We start from the raw sequence: 16875 nt of genomic DNA, 5'->3' as shown, positions 1-16875 counted from the left end.
GTTAGTGGATCGGGAGGATCCGAGATGACGTGTTTTGGGCGACGTCGACTGCTTTCCATTCTGTCCGCAGGATCGGGAATGTAGTTACCGGCGGCCACGATGAGAGGGTTCTCGTGTCGTGCCGCTTTATCGAAGTGGTAGATCTTGTATTTAAATACGTTTTGTATGATATTTTAGTATTTTGTAGAAACTATGTTTGCTAATATACTTTGAAGCGCTTTATTCACGTTCCATCTTGCTGTACGTCCCGCCAAGGCCATGCGCGATGCACGATGCAAAAGTACCATGAATAGGCTTGACGTACGTCGATAATTATAATTAATTGTTTGCTGGTAATAATAGATAACTGATTCTATGGTGACATCTAAGGTGACAAACACTTTTAAATGTCAATTTCGTCGTAAATAATACTGAGTGCGCCATTGAATCTTTAGTCTGGTCCCAAATTGATAGATGGCATGGCAGTTCTTTCTTTCTACAAAATGTCGGCTTTTTTTTTCCTAGCCTACCTATGCCTTGAGAGGCTATTTCAGCTTCACCCTAACGTGTGTATGTGAGCTCACGGGGCTCAAACCAGAGTGTTGCTAACACTGACCCTAGAAAGAGCCGTGCTTCGCAGAATCTACCACCGGATCGGAAACGCGACCCACTGAGAAGATCCGGCGAGAAACTCAGTGGGCTGTGTCTATGGGTTAAATGTCGGCTATTCATTCGATTCCTTTTTATCAATGTGTATGTACCTTTTTTTTTTTTTTTTTTTTTTTTTCGGGTAGCGGGCCGAACCTCCTACGAGGTCCCCGCGCAAAAGGGGCGCGCGGGGTATGTGAGACTCAACGATCTGCATGGTGTTGTGAGCAGACCGCGGGCCCAAGGATTTTAGAGCCCACCCACTAAACGACTCCTCTGCACTCTTACACCCGACGTCCGATCCCCTCCGAGGTCAGAACCCGGATGAGGTAGGGGGGCTACCGCGGTCAACACTACAACCAGACGGCGCGGCTCACCCCAAGGACGCCCAGCCGACGGAGCCTTCGAGGCGAATCGAAGGCTCTGAAACGTCAGCCGTCTCGGTACGGCAGCCCGTCGGGCCGCCCAGACGGTGCCGCTGGTGTCCCGGAATACCCCGCTGGACCAGAACCAGCCTGCCGGGTCGGGACGCGATACACCGTCGACCGGTCGCTCTATTCACTCCACGGCAGCGCGCTAGAGTGCTGGTAGCGCGCCGCGCGGCCTCACCCCCTCAGGTCGCCCCTTGACCTTCACCGGGGGGAGGCCGCCACCTACAGGGAATGTGTATGTACCTATGTACCGATTTTTTTTTATTGATTAGGTGGACGAGCTCATAGCCTACCTGGTGTTAAGTGGTTACTGGAGCCCATAGACATCTACAACGTAAATGCGCCACCTACCTTGAGATATGAGTTCTAAGGTCTCAGTATAGTTACAACGGCTGCCCCGCTCTTCAAGCCGAAACGCATTACTGCTTCACGGCAGAAATAGGCAGGGTGGTGGAACCTACCCGTGTGGACTCACAAGAGGTCCTACCACCAGTAACGATTAGATGTAGACACAGGGAATTCTAAATTAATTATTGACTATTTAATCACCAATGTCAAATATTATATCAAACTGAGTTGCCGAGAGCAGTTTTGAGCATGAATTGCAAATTTTTATTTTATTTTATTTGTATTTACTTTAACTAGAGGTCCCGCTGTAGTCGAAATTCGACTATAATTAATTGGAATTGTAAGTTTGTACACTATTATGATTGTATTTTATACTTCTATAATCACAAATTTCGCCAAGACTACACTATAAAAAAATATTAACAAAGACAAACAATATTTAATCTATTCTCAATTTGACAACAGACGTCAAGAACAACAGTTTGACAATAAATAGTATGCATGCGTGTGTGCGTCAAATACATGGTATGTAGTGTGTGTAATGTTTTCTTTATCGATTTAATGTATCTTTTAGGCATTATTTAAAAAAAATATTAGCATTGTGCACTTCTTCTCTATATTCTCTATAAGTGTGGAAAATTTCATACTCCTCCGTCCGCGCAATTTTCGTAAAAAGGAATACAAAGTTTTTGCTTCACGTATTAATATTACTTTAATAAATGAATATTTATTGTAATCGTACTGACGGAGCGCGTCGCTGTAACCCGATTCTCTTTTTGCCCAAAGAATCTATTGTCTTTAAAAGATAACAATTAAATTAAATTAATTATGGAATAGTAAATTCTCATTATGAATATTAATATAAACGTAGCCAATTAGCGTTATCCGCGTCTTCGGTTCGTTGTATAAGTAATGTATCGAAATAATTCTATATGTTACAGAAGATAGAACTTTTTTTAAGTTATATTATATCGAGAGGTGTCCTATAATATCCTTTATATTTGATTTAAACGACATTTTTTAAAATTTAGCCATCTCTGTCTCTGGCCGATATCCATGTTTGCGTTATTATAATTCTAAATTACACGTTAAATTATAAATCATTGTTGGACTAACTGATGTTACAGAGTAGGTATTTGGGGAGTAGCCTAGTGTCAGGTGCCTTGGGGTATCGCTCGCGTTTTTCTATTTCTTTTATTGCTTCGGTTTGTGGACGAGATCACGGCCCAACTGGTGTTAAGTTGAGCCCATAGACACCTACGACCATAGACGACCTACCGCGAGAAATAAGGTCTAAGTCTTAGTTTTAACAGTACAACGGCTGCCCCACCCTTCAAACCGAAATTACTGCTTCACGGCAGGAATAGGGGGGGTGGTGGTACCTACCCGTGCGGACTCAAGACTTCCTACCACCAGTATACCGCGTAGTACATTTACAGTAAAAGTTTTTTATTCGCGGGATATGTGTTCCTTTTTTCCAATTCTCTTTCAATCGGTCTCGATCGCTCTCTCAGTCTTTTTGAACAAAAACGTCCCATATATTCGTGTCCTAATATTATTATTATATTTGCGTTTCATTCGTAAATAAATGTCAACGTCACCCAAAACACGTCATTTCGGATCCTCCCGATCCACTAGCGGTGCTTTTAGGTATCTCAAGCATCGTTCTCGTCAAACCCGTCGCTTGCGATGAAGGGCTCGGCGAGTAAATTAACCCACAGACACAGCCCACTGAGTTTCTCGTCGGATCTATTCAGTGGGTCGCGTTTCCCATCCGGTGGTAGATTCTGCGAAGCACGATTCTTGCTAGGGTTCGTGTTAGCAACGTCGTCAGGTTTAAGCCCCGTGAGTTCACCTACTAGTGAAGGTTACGCTGAAATTAACGGTAGGCAGCGGCTTGGCTCTGCCCCTGGCATTGCTGAAGTCCATGGGCGACGGTAACCACTCACCATCAGGTGGGCCGCATGCTCGTCTGCCTACAAGGCAATAAAAAAAAAAAAAAAAAAATAGCCTCTCAAGGCTCTCAGTTAGGTAGGATTTAAAAAAACTTGCTGTCAGGTGGGACGTATGCTGGTTTGCCTACAACAGGCAACAAAAAACACCTTGAGTCTTAAACTAGTTTGAAAAAAAAAAAAAACCTAAAACAATTATCGCTTAACCGCTTTTTTTTTCTTTTTTTTTTTCTACCTAAGCTGGTAACCTTGAGAGGCTATTTCAGCGTAACCTTAACTAGTAGGTGAGCTCACGGGGCTCAAACCTGACGACGTTGCTAACACGAAACCTAGTAAGAGCCGGGCTTCGCAGAATCTACCACCGGATCGGAAACGCGACCCACTGAGAAGATCCGGCGAGAAACTCAGTGGACTGTGTCTGAGGGTTAATTTACTCGTCGAGCCCTTCGTCGCAAGCGACGGGTTCGACGAGAACGGTGACCGGTGCTTGAGGTACCTAAAAGCACCGTTAGTGGATCGGGAGGATCCGAGATGACGTGTTTTGGGCGACGTCGACTGCTTTCCATTCTGTCCGCAGGATCGGGAATGTAGTTACCGGCGGCCACGATGCGAGGGTTCTCGTGTCGTGCCGCTTTATCGAAGTGGACAAAACTCGCACTAAGCACCACAGACCTATATAGGTTTCATACTTCAGTGCTAAGCACACTGTATTTTTATTGTACGTTTTTTTTTGGAAATAAAGTATTCTAATTAATGTCTTTCGTTTTAACTTTGTTAATTAGAGAATATGCTGTCACGAATAGGCTTAAAATAAAAGACAAAATTTCGTTTGTAATACATTTATTAATATATTGAATTTTGCTAAGTTACGATGCTCTTAATAGTTGATACTTAATTTTATACATTATATTAGAATAATATAGCACAAAAGCGTGCTTACAGGGACGTCTTAAACTAGGATGGGGCCCTTGGGCACACAAGAATTTGAGGCTCTTTTGGAAAGTAAAAAAAGCGAATTATAATAACATTTTTTTACTGAGTATGAGACCATTTATTATAGGTAATCAAATACAGTATGATATAATATGTCATTAATTATATTAGAATGCTGCTGGTTTTTTGGTTACGATTTCGATAACGGTTTCTTTCGGGATTTCTGTTGAGCAAAATCTTCTATTATAGGCATAGTATATTATTATGCCTTCTGATTACTGATTTTTGAAAAAAGTGTAATGTGACCGACAAAAATGTTTTGAGAATAAACGTGTGAGAGAAATTGTCGGTCTTTCGGGGCCCCTTGAGAATGGGGCCCTGGGCACGGGCCCCGTGTGCCCTTATGGTAAAGACGGTATTGCGTGCTTAACTCGTTATTTTTGTTATAATACTAGCTGACCCGGCAGACTTCGTAGTGCCTTAATCGATAAATAAAAGACACAAAGAAAAGGAATCCGTCTGACGGGGGGACATCAATGGGAAAACAGAATTGTTATTTTTATTTAATTTCAAGCATTTTCATATTTATCTGCCTTTTAAACCTTCTCGGGAGTTCCACAAATAATTCAAGACCAAAATTAGCCAAATCGGTTCAGCCATTCTCGAGTTTTAGCGAGACTAACGAACAGCAATTCATTTTTATTTAATTAATAGAGATTATATACATTATTGAGATTTTTCTAGAAAACTACAACTAAACATGCTATTTTTATGGATGTTATTAAAATAAATTGCATCTGGGAAACGACTAGAATACATTGTAACGGGTTTTTAATAAAAACACGATTTTACGCAAAAATATTATTAAATGCTTGGTACACAAAGTTTAGAATAATGCCATCTAGTACCTAAATATTTTAGATACTTGCATTGTTACAGGGACATATTTTTGTTTTGTAGTACCAACAAATTTCACGAGATGGCGTTACAAAAAGTCCCTTCCCAAAACTATAAAACCATTGTGATTGTTTAGATGTTATGAACATTTCAGTTTTGATTTCATTAAAATAACTTGAATTTTACTACTGAATTCTGAGGAAAGTACTAATTAAGGCTTAGTTAAGTTCGGCTTTTTATTCAAGCCTGTTCCTGTAGTTTTTAAATTACATTTATGCGGATTAATATTGCATAGCTTTCAGATTTTAATTTTAAGATCTGAAATAATTAATGACAGCGCCATCTATCGTTCACGTTTGAAACGAAACTAATATCGGTTTAAATTAGTAAAAGTTGATTTTATTATTGACTAGATGTCGCTTTCAGGGCACAATCTAAAGTGTATTTTTCTCTTTTTCTAAGCAATCCTCCCGCCAAATTATCTTCGTGATACACCATTGCATGTAATACCACGCTGGTAGCGATAGTAATGTTCCGATAACGAAAATTTTAAAGTAAATTGTTCCTTGGAGGTAGGTTAATATTGGATAAGGCCATTTTCCGCCTTCGTAATATGAGTAAAGTAATCTGAAATTAAAATAACACAGGTTGTACATTAACACGTTAACTGCCAGTGCCATGTAAGGTCACCGGTGTTTTTTTTTTATGATTGAAAGATTACTCGTGGCCCGGAGGCCTTTCCAGCTTCACCAGGACAGGTGGGCGAGCAAAGGCTCAGCCAGGAGGGGTGGGATTTGCTAACAACTGCCCGAGCGCCTCCGAAGGAGACCTAACAACTCAAGAGCAATTGCTTCGCGAATGAATCTACTACCGGATCGGAATCGCGACCCACTGAGAAGATCCGGCGAGAAACTCAGCGGGCTGATGCATGGGTTAGGGTCACCGGTGTCCTAAGGGGCGCACTGAAATAATTATGTCGATATACCCATATCAAACAATAATTTTCGAAGTTTCCATTTTTATTAGGTAGTAGCTGTACCCGTCCGCTTCGCTGGGCATTTAAAATTAGCATTATTATTTCTCATCCCCACAAAGATTCTCATCATCAACGCCCCCGCAACTGGTGTAGGGAGTCCAACACTCATTTATATATAAGCCTATCCATTAAGTACGTGTATTTTCTACATGGATACCAAGTTTCAAATCAATCGGATGCACGGTTCAGTAGTTATAACGGAACATTCGTAAAAACCACCGTAGATTTATATATTAGTATAGATTGTTATTCATAAATAGTGGATTGCATTACTGAACATTTGTTAAGTACGGTAGATCGGGGGGAATAGAGACTAGAGTTAGAACAGGGACAAATCTGGGATGTCACAATACTTTTGTTGAGTTGTATTAGATTTAACTTTGTTGAACTGAAAATTACTTTTATTATTATTGTTTAAGAATATTAAATAGTTTAATTTAGTCAGCAAGGTTTTGTAACATATTAAAGATATTAAAAAGTTCAATTACCTAAAGTTACGTACCTAGTACCTACCTAACAACTAAATAGTGCCAGCCCTATCGAAATTGTCTAAAGTGTGAACGAGACACAGCTATATTATTCGCCACTCACTGCAAGCCGAATACGTTGTGAAAGTCCGTTCGATTTACTTGACAAGTGACTGACAAGTAAGTCCGTTGAGTATTCGTTTAAACGGCTATCAGCACAGTGTGTTTAGTGTGAGTTTTTTAACGTTCTCGATAGCGTAAAAGTTAACTCAAATTTGTATGGAGTTAGAACAGCGCCCCTAGCGGCAAACGTACGCAAACGTGCTAACTCCATGTGTACTTAGCTTAAATTCCTTGTCTATGCCCAACCATAGACAGTAAATTTAGTTCCATCTTTAGCCGCCAGATGCTACCAGCAAGTATATAGGATTTTTTTTTTTCCTACCTGTGCTGATAGCCTAGAGAGGCTATTTCAGCTTCGGCCCCCGGTCTCCGGAGACCCATCTGGCGCTCTTCGCCGATGACACCGCCATCTACTACTCGGGTAGGAAGAAGGCGTTGCTTCATCGACGACTTCAGACCGCAGCTACCACCATGGGACAGTGGTTCCCGAAATGGCGCATCGACATCAACCCCACGAAAAGCACAGCGGTGCTCTTCAAAAGGGGTCGCCCTCCGAACACCACGCTGAGCATCCCCCTCCCGACTAGGCGCGTCAACACCCCCGCCCCCGCCGTTCGCCCAATCACGATGTTCGACCAGCCCATACCGTGGGCCCCGAAGGTCAAATATTTAGGCGTCACCCTCGACAGTAGGATGACATTCCGCCCCCACATCAAGACGGTACGCGATCGTGCCGCCTTCATTCTAGGACGTCTCTACCCGATGATATGTAGGCGAAGTAAAATGTCCCTTAGAAATAAGGTGACACTCTACAAAACTTGCATACGCCCCGTCATGACCTATGCAAGCGTAGTGTTCGCTCACGCGGCCCGCACTAACTTAAAGTCATTCCAAATTATTCAATCCCGTTTTTGCAGGATAGCCGTCGGAGCCCCGTGGTTCGTCAGGAACGTCGACCTCCATGACGACCTGGACTTAGAGTCCATCAGTAAGTATCTACAGTCGGCGTCGATGCGCCACTTCGATAAAGCGGCACGACACGAGAACCCTCTCATCGTGGCCGCCGGTAACTACATTCCCGATCCTGCGGACAGAATGGAAAGCAGTCGACGTCGCCTAAAACACGTCATCTCGGATCCTCCCGATCCACTAACGGTGCTTTTAGGTACTTCAAGCACCGGTCACCGTTCTCGTCGAACCCGTCGCTTGCGACGAAGGGCTCGACGAGTAAATTAACTCTCAGACACAGCCCACTGAGTTTCTCGCCGGATCTTCTCAGTGGGTCGCGTTTCCGATCCGGTGGTAGATTCTGCGAAGCACGGCTCTTGCTAGGGTTCGTGTTAGCAACGTCATCAGGTTTGAGCCCCGTGAGCTCACCTACTAAAGTTAGGGTTACGCTGAAATAGCCACTAGGGCTATCAGCTTAGGTAGGAAATAAAAAAATAAAAAATCAGCTTCGGCCTAACGTTTGTAGGTGAGCTCGCGGGGCTCAACCGGAGAGTTACTAACACTGACCCTAGCAAGAGCAGTGCTTCGCAGAATCTACCACCGGATCGGAAACGCGACCCACTGAGAAGATCCGGCGAGAAACTCAGTGGGCTGTGTCTATGGGTTAGTTCGCTCGTCGAGCCCTTCGTCGCAAGCGACGGGTTCGACGAGGACGGTGACCGGTATATAGGAAGCGCAGCCATCTTTGATCTTCGTAGTCTTCACCAGGAAGAGCTTCCTGCAATGCTGTATGTTTTCCTTCTCGGCACATAATATCGCGCTTACGCTATCGAGAACATTAAAAAACTCGCACTAAGCACACGGGTAGGGAAAAAATAGGTGACGTCACAGACCTTAACTACGAAAAATCATACTCACACACACAAATAGACGAGCGTGACGACCGCCAATACAGAGAGGTTCCACTTGTGAGACTTCGGGGTCTTTCGAGGTCTCAGCGCCATCTCGAAGAGCACGGTCGGCACCACGCACGTGTGAACGATGTGGTTCGACAACGGACTGATGATTTTATTCATGAAACTGGGCAATATCAAATTCCGATCGTACAGGTATATCGCCCAGAATTCAGTTGAGACGACCTACGGGCAGAGGGTGAGGAATCGAATTTTTACTAGCGGTAGGACGTCTTGTGAGTCCGCGCGGGTAGGTACCACCGCCCTGCCTATTTCTGCCGCGAAGCAGTAATACGTTAGAAGGGTGGGGCAGCCGTTGTAACTATACTTGAGACCTTAGAACTTATATCCCAAGGTGGGTGACGCATTTACGTTCCAGATGTCTATGGGCTCCAGTATCCACTTAACACAAGTTAGGCTGTGAGCTCGTCCTCCCATCTAAGCAATAAAAAAAAATCGAGAACCTGTGTGCTTAGTGTGAGCTTTTTAAAGTTCTCGATAGCGTTAAAGTTAGCTTATATTTGTATGGAATGGGATCGTTTGCCTGCGTTTGCCGTTAGGGGCGCTGTTTCAACTCCATACAAAATTGAGTTAACTTTTACGCTATCGAGAACGTTAAAAAACTCGCACTAAGCACAGAGGTTCACCGAACATATAGAGAATACATCTTCGGAGAACAGATACAACAATACTAATTAAATAAATAAAAGACTCACCAATGAATACGGTACGATGATACTGCTGAAGAACACGTCTCGGATCGTCACTAATCTTTGCAAATGTTCGATGTGTTTTTTATCTTTCTTAAATGTAACGACATCGGAGGCTAGTGCAATAGCCGCGTATACAATCTGAAACACCTGAAAACGACATAATTTTAGGAGCTGGAGTTAACGTTAAAAAAATGTATTCACCTTGTACAGGGTGTCTCAGAACTTAACGTCAAACCGAAACTAGTAAAAACTAGTAAAAAAACAGGGTGCGTGTACTTATGTACGCGCGTAAGAAGTTATACTTTATTTTTATTAAATTTATTTCTTTTTTTTTAATTAAAATTTTAATCAATTTGAAAAAAAATCGATTAAACAACATCCTCAAATACGCATATTGGACATCCCTTTTCTTGACATCGTACAAATTCGGTAATTCTCGGTACGGTTCGGAAAGTTCACCTGCGGCTATATTCAGACTCGCCAAGTTACGTCGGTCGTATTGTAATGAACGATTTAGTGGGCAGCTTCATTCTGTTAATTTTGTGTCACAGTGCGCGCGCATCGTAAAATTTCACTCTCATCAATTTTTCATAACGCGCCTAAAGAAGTATAACTTCAATAAAAACCTCGATTAACCCGATTTTAGCTAACCCATTTTACTCGGTTTAAATGCTTTTTATTAGCACAAGCTCTTGGTAGGTTCTTAATTTCAAGCGTTTCGGTTCCATACCTACTTATTGGAATCCTTTTTATCAATGCGTAAGTATATACCGATGTACCGATAAGATCCGGGAATAAAGAAATCTTTAACCGCATATATAGGAATTAGGTCTCTTTTTTTGTATCCGCGAATAGTGAAAACACGAATGAAGGAAACGCGAATTAGAAGCTTTTAATGTATTCTTAATCGTGAGCGCCGCGGAACGCGAGCTCGAACTTTGAACTTACAAAGGTCCAGCAGCTTATGAACCTGGTCTGGTTGTTGTAGTAGAGTAGTACTTTCGTGTCTCTCATCGCGTCTCCACGGAAGCTGCTCAGCATGATGAGCCCGTTCACGCCTTGCACCGTCATCGTCGCCAAGTACCCGAACATTCGCATCAGCACGTGACTCGGTATACTGGAACAGTGGTAGCACAGTGACGTCATTGTTCAATAGCGCCATTCATATTCTGTTAAGGTGAATTTACATAACGAAATTAGTGGCATGAAATTAATTTCGTGACATTAGTTTTACCAACAGTTTCACGTGTAATTTTATACTTTCGTAATGCATGGATTAATTTCATGCATGCAATTTAGTTTCGTGCCCTGCGCGATTTTTTGGTGAAATTAGTGTCATGCAACTAATTTCATAGTGTAGACGCGACGTGAAACTAATGTCGCGAAAGGGCCTGCGCTGTGCGGACGTGTGTATTGTTAGTTCGGACGCGCTTCAAGCCTTGAAAATGTCAAACCAACGATGGAGTACAGAAAAAAAAATACAATTCAATAATGAATATCAGCGACAAGAGTGTCTCTGGGACCCGAAACACCTACAATATAAAAATAGGGATGCCCGAGATGCGGCCTACAAAATAATTATGGAAGCCATGGAGATGCAATATGAATAAAAGAAGCATATATATAAGCATTTCTTTAGCTACATTGAATATAGCAAAATATAGCTTTGATGCTGTTGGCGCCATGTTTACTGCGATACTGTGGATTTCGCGACACTAACTAGCTTACTTTCGCATATATCGAAACTACTTTCGTGCAACTGAGTTCAACATGCATGACACTAATTTCGTAATGTAAACTCCGCATTAAGTACAGATCGCGTTGTGTTTAGAATAGCACAACCCTATATAATTCCTTCGCTGATATTGATGTAAAATTAAGGGATTCGTCGCGACACTGATCGCGTATGCCCACACGGGAAGGTACCAATGTCCCTCAATCGAAACATCGACTTCTTATCTTAAGTAGGGCGCGGCGAAGGCGATTTGTGTCAAAGGCGGAACATAACATTTTAACGTCCGTCTGGTGTAGTGGTAAGTGACATGGTCACTACACTAGGGGGTCGCGGGTTCGAATCCCGCCAAGGGAAGATATTTGTATGATAAATATAAATGTCTTTTCCAGGGTATATATTAAATATATGTATGTGTATAATAAAAATCTTACATTTATTTCCGTTATCTGGTACCTGTAACACAAGTTCTTTACGAACTTATCACGGGACCAGTTAACGTGGCGTGATTGTTAGTAAAATATTATATATATATATATTCCGATCCGGTGGTAGATTTTGCGTAGCATTACTCTTGCTAGGGCTAGTGTTAGCAATTCTCTCAGGTTGAGCCCGTGAGCTCACCTACACGTCCGGGCGTAGCCGAAATAGCCCCCCAGGTTATCAGCGAAATAAATCAATGTTTGTTTCCGAACCATTGCCGGCGATCTAGCATAGTTTTCTGTTAGTGCTCTCAGTGAGCGATAAATGGTGCGCGAACATTTAGAAGAAATCGATGTTTTTGGTACAGCGGAATGTGATCGGAACCTTAATATTTCGATCCTCAAACGGAGAACGAATTAGTTGCTAGTAGATTCGCATCTTAAGGATTCCGTGAGCAAGAGAAGGCTTCTCTTACAAAACTGGACCTTTTAGCACTTTGTCGGACGTCCTATCTCTTTGTCTGGCACTTAAGACCTTTTTTTCAGGGTTTTTTTATAGTTTAGGTGGGTGGACGAGCTCACAACCCACCTGGTGTTAAGTGGTTACTGGAGTCCAAAGACAACATAAATGCGCCAACCACCTTGAGATATAAGTTCTAAGGTCTCACTCAAGTACAGTTACAACGGCTGCCCCGCCCTTCAAACCAAACGCATTACTGCTTCCCGACAGAAATAGGCAGGTCTACTAATTATATTATTTCTAAGTGGTTTATATAAATCCACGGAATAAATTATTTACGGTAGGCAGCGGCTTGGCTCTGCCCCTGGCATTGCTGAAGTCCATGGGCGACGGTAACCACTCACCATCAAGGTGGGCCGTAAGCTCGTCTGCCTACAAAGGCAATAAAAAAAAAATCATTAATAGTATTTCGCGGGTCGCGTACATAATAACCCATAACGGTATCCAAGAGCAAACTACGTATTTGAATATGAATTAATTCGGAATTCATAAAAAAAATACCATATTACCTGCAAGATTAAATAAGGCGCTAAAATTAGCTTTAATTATAACTCCATAAAATAGTTAAATACTTTTAAATAAATAAATAAAAAAAAAGACATAAAAAAACTTTCCGTAGCACGCTCAAATTGTAAACGGGAATTACAAAAAAAAAAATCAAGTACAATAATTACTTCGTCGCTTTTTCTACTTTTGGCGCCAATCGTTTTTAATTGAAAGAGGTTAGACTAATAGTATTGTGTCCACTTAATCATATCGTAGTGTACATTTCACAAAATTGAATTATTAATAGTGGATAGATAAGTATTATTATTAAACACACCTATAATAGCTCAAAGATTTTAATACCATGTTTGTTATTTGATTTAAAACACATTTTCTACTTTTGGCGCCAATCGTTGTCGCCAATTCGTCAATAGTTTGAAAATAGACCTTGCTAATTTAGAGAGGTCAGTTTGACTATCGCATTGTATCTACATATCGTTATGTAAATTTCACAAAATGCAATTATTAATAGTGGACAGATAAAAAATAATTATGTGGTGTCGTGGGACACCAGGTAGGAACGAAGTTCCTTCGGCTAATGTAGAATCGACACAATTTGTTTTTCTCTTAAATTTTGCTGATTAGTTTTTATTTAAGTACGGGAAAGTATTTAGGAAATTCAGTATTTTAGGAAATAATAAATTACGTAAAATAAAAAAATAGTAATTCAAATTATTAATTAAAATAACAAAATATATCTCTTTATTTTTGGTTGACAACATAAAATTACATAGAAATAGAAATAATTACTAAATAGAGAGAGAAGGGATGAGAGAACGAAAAGAAAGAGGGAGAAAGAGAAAGGTATTATACACTACTCGCTTGTGTATGCGACTGTCGCGCCTGCGCACGTCTCATTTAACGGTTTTATTCCACGTACTTTTTTCCACGGATTTTTTCTTACGGTTTTACTATCACATTTTTTTCAGTTCGGTCGCGCAGCAAAATCCCTATCCCCTCCAAGCCTGCCGTAAGGAACTTCGTTCCAAATATGTTATTAATTTTACCATAATAAATAGCTCAAAGATTTTTTTTTTTCTTTTTTTATTGCTTAGATGGGTGGACGAGCTCACAGCCCACCTGGTGTTAAGTGGTTACTGGAGCCTATAGACATCTACAACGTAAATGCGCCACCCACCTTGAGATATAAGTTCTAAGGTCTCAGTATAGTTACAACGGCTACCCCACCCTTCAAACCGAAACGCATTACTGCTTCACGGCAGAAATAGGCAGGGCGGTGGTACCTACCCGTGCGGACTCACAATAGGTCCTACCACCAGTAGGAGATTTCAATACCGTGTTTGTTAAAGCACATTTTCTAGTTTTGGCGCCAATTGTTGTTAAGCATTCGACACTAATTCTAAAATGGAGCTTATTATTAAAAGAGGTCAGTCTGATAGTATTGTGTCTATAGTCATATCATTGTGTAAATTTCACAAAATGCAATTATTAATAATAGTCGACAGATAAAATATATACATATTATTAATCTCACCTATAATGTCTCAAAGATTTAAATTTCATGTTTGTTATTTGATTTAAAACACATTTTCTACTTTTGGCGCCAAACGTGGTTAAGAATTCGACAATAGTTTGAAAATGGACCTTATTAATTTAAAGAGGTCAGTTTGACTATCGTATTGTATCTACATAGTGATATTGTTATGTAAATTTCACAAAATCCAATTATTAATAATCGACAGATAAAATATATATTATTAATCTCACCTGTAATGGCTCAAAGATTTAAATTCCATGTTGGTTAATTAGTTCAAAACACACGTTAGCACGACTCGACAAACAAATACATTGTATTTTTTTAATGCAAATGTTTTATCAATTTAACTTGTGGCTGACATAGATTAAAAACATAGGTGTGCAATTTTAATGACAAATTCTTAAGAATTCATTTAATTGAATACATTCAATGTAGCAAAAACGTAAATTGGTTATTTATTTTGATTTAATATCGTCTTCTCGCATTAAAACTGTATAATCTCAAAACTGTTCGAGATGATACCGGCATCTCATTTTTACCATCGCACCGCCGGCCACCGGAGTAGAGTTCATCCATACTACCTGGAGCCACTGCGGTCATCCACAGTGCGTTTCCAGATATCTTTTTTGCCACGTACCATCCGGCTATGGAATGAGCTCCCCTCCACGGTGTTTCCCGAGCGCTATGACATGTCCTTCTTCAAATGAGGCTTGTGGAGAGTATTAAGCGGTAGGCAGCGGCTTGGCATTGCTGAAGTCCATGGGCGACGGTAACCACTCACCATCAGGTGGGCCGTATGCTCTTCTGCCTACAAGGACAATAAAAAAAAAAAGAAAAACTTACTAATTTTACAGGAGAGTGTTTTAAAGGTTTAGCATGTTATATTTTTTGTATTGATCATATTTGCAACATATATCTTTTAGTTTTGAACAGTTAAATTATCTGTCTTTTAATGTAAGATACAATTATTTATTAATTTTGTTAATAGTAGTCAAACATAGGTAAACTAAAAAAAAAAAAAAACTAAAGCTAAACTAAGCTCTTTTGACAGTTTTTCTGAGAAAAATACTGGTGATACCAAATGTTTACGCATATTAACTCAATTTCGAATATTTTTGGAAATTGTACACTTTTAATGCGATATGTTGATTAGGAGTCAAATAAATTGTTGATATACTATTTGTATGGGCGTCATTAAATCAAATATTTTTGTTTTTTAACTCAACGCGTATTTCCTTCCGCATTAGGAGGAGAAATATCACAACCCCGATCACCCTCTTCGGCCAGACCCCTGTCTAAGCCCTGGGCCAGGAAGGTCAAGTACTTGGGAGTCACCCTGAATGCAACCGTCCGCGACCGTACCGCGTTGATTCTCGGCAGACTCTAACCCCATGATCTGTAAGTGGAGTAAAATGTCCCTGAGGAACAAGGTGACACTTTACAAAACTTGCATAAGGCCCGTCATGACTTACGCGAGTGTGGTGTTCGCTCACGCGGCCCGCACACACATAGACACCCTCCAATCCCTACAATCCAGATTTTGCAGGTTAGCCGCCGGAGCTCCGTGCTTCATGAGGAACGTTGACCTGCACGACGACCTGGGCCTCGAATCAATCCGGAAACACATGAAGTCAGCGTCGGAACGGTACTTCGATAAGGCCATGCGTATCGTTGTCGCCGCTGAGTGCTCCCCGAATCCTGATTACGTAGGAGCCTTACGACACGTCCTTACGGATTCATCAGACCCAATATATAATCTATCAGATCCATCAGATAATAACGCTTGAATTAGACGCCATTAGCTCTAGCACTAGGAGCAGGCTTAGGGACCCCGGTAATCGTACTCGTCGAACTCGGCAAAGAGTTCGACGTGCAATCTAACCTAAACATCAGCCCGCTGAGTTTCTCGCCGGATCTTCTCAGCGGGTCGCGATTCCGATTCGGTAGTAGATTCATTCGCGAAGCAGCTGCTCTTGAGTTGTTAGGTTTCGTTTGGAGGCGCTCGGGTAGCTGTTAGCAAATACCACATCTCCTGGCTCAGCCTTCGCACGCCCACCGGCCCTGATGAAACTGGAAAGGCCTCTCGGCAACCAGTAATTTCAAATTCACAAAAAAAAACAACAATTTCATTACTTCGCTCTAACTTCCTATTCAAAGGAATAAAAAAAATAATAGAAGAAATTCATTGTTATTTTGGTTTGCGATTTAATCGTTTTTTTGTTTATTTGTGTTTTGTTATTGGTTAGTTACGAGGTCCGACCACCACCCTGTTTATTTCTATCGCGAAGCAGTAGTACGATCCGCTTTGAAGGGTCGGAACAGTCGTTTGTACGTTTGAGACCCAGACCTCATGTCTCAAGACGGGTAGAGGAAGTCGCATTGTGAAGGGTTTTGGTAACCACGTGGCGTGAGCTAGTTCATGACCGCTAGAAACCTTGTAAAAAAAATACGCAAAAAACGATTTAGTCCATTCTATAATAAGAATTGCGTTTTTTTTATATTCTATGACGGAAATTTTTCTTTATGTAACGTTGGTAAGTTCGAATCTTTTTTTTTTTTGTTATTGCTTAGATGGGTGGACGAGCTCACAGCCCACCTGGTGTTAAGTAGTTACTGGAGCCCATAGACATCTACGACGTAAATGCGCCATCCACCTTGAGATATCAGTTCTAAGGTCTCAGTATAGTTACAACGGCTGCCCTGCCCTTCAAACCGAAACGCATTACTGC

At 41.2% G+C, this 16875-nt stretch overlaps 1 protein-coding gene across 1 annotated transcript; it reads right to left on the bottom strand.

The window, feature by feature from the left end:
* Positions 1 to 4181: 4181 nt before the first annotated feature.
* LOC105842575 (androgen-dependent TFPI-regulating protein) lies at positions 4182 to 14466 on the bottom strand. The gene is made up of 5 exons (XM_062673183.1): positions 14377 to 14466; positions 10377 to 10545; positions 9432 to 9575; positions 8681 to 8901; positions 4182 to 5815 (listed from the first exon to the last, which is right to left on the bottom strand). Exons 1-5 carry the CDS (start codon positions 14403 to 14405, stop codon positions 5623 to 5625), a joined length of 756 nt encoding a protein of 251 aa, XP_062529167.1. The 5' UTR covers positions 14406 to 14466; the 3' UTR covers positions 4182 to 5622.
* Between the last annotated feature and the right edge of the window lie 2409 nt (positions 14467 to 16875).

Source organism: Bombyx mori, chromosome 2 (assembly GCF_030269925.1).
Source record: "Bombyx mori chromosome 2, ASM3026992v2".
In the NCBI taxonomy this organism is placed as follows: domain Eukaryota; kingdom Metazoa; phylum Arthropoda; class Insecta; order Lepidoptera; family Bombycidae; genus Bombyx; species Bombyx mori.
The sequence above is the reverse complement of the archived record's forward strand: the minus strand, read 5'-3'. Positions and strand labels throughout refer to the sequence as shown.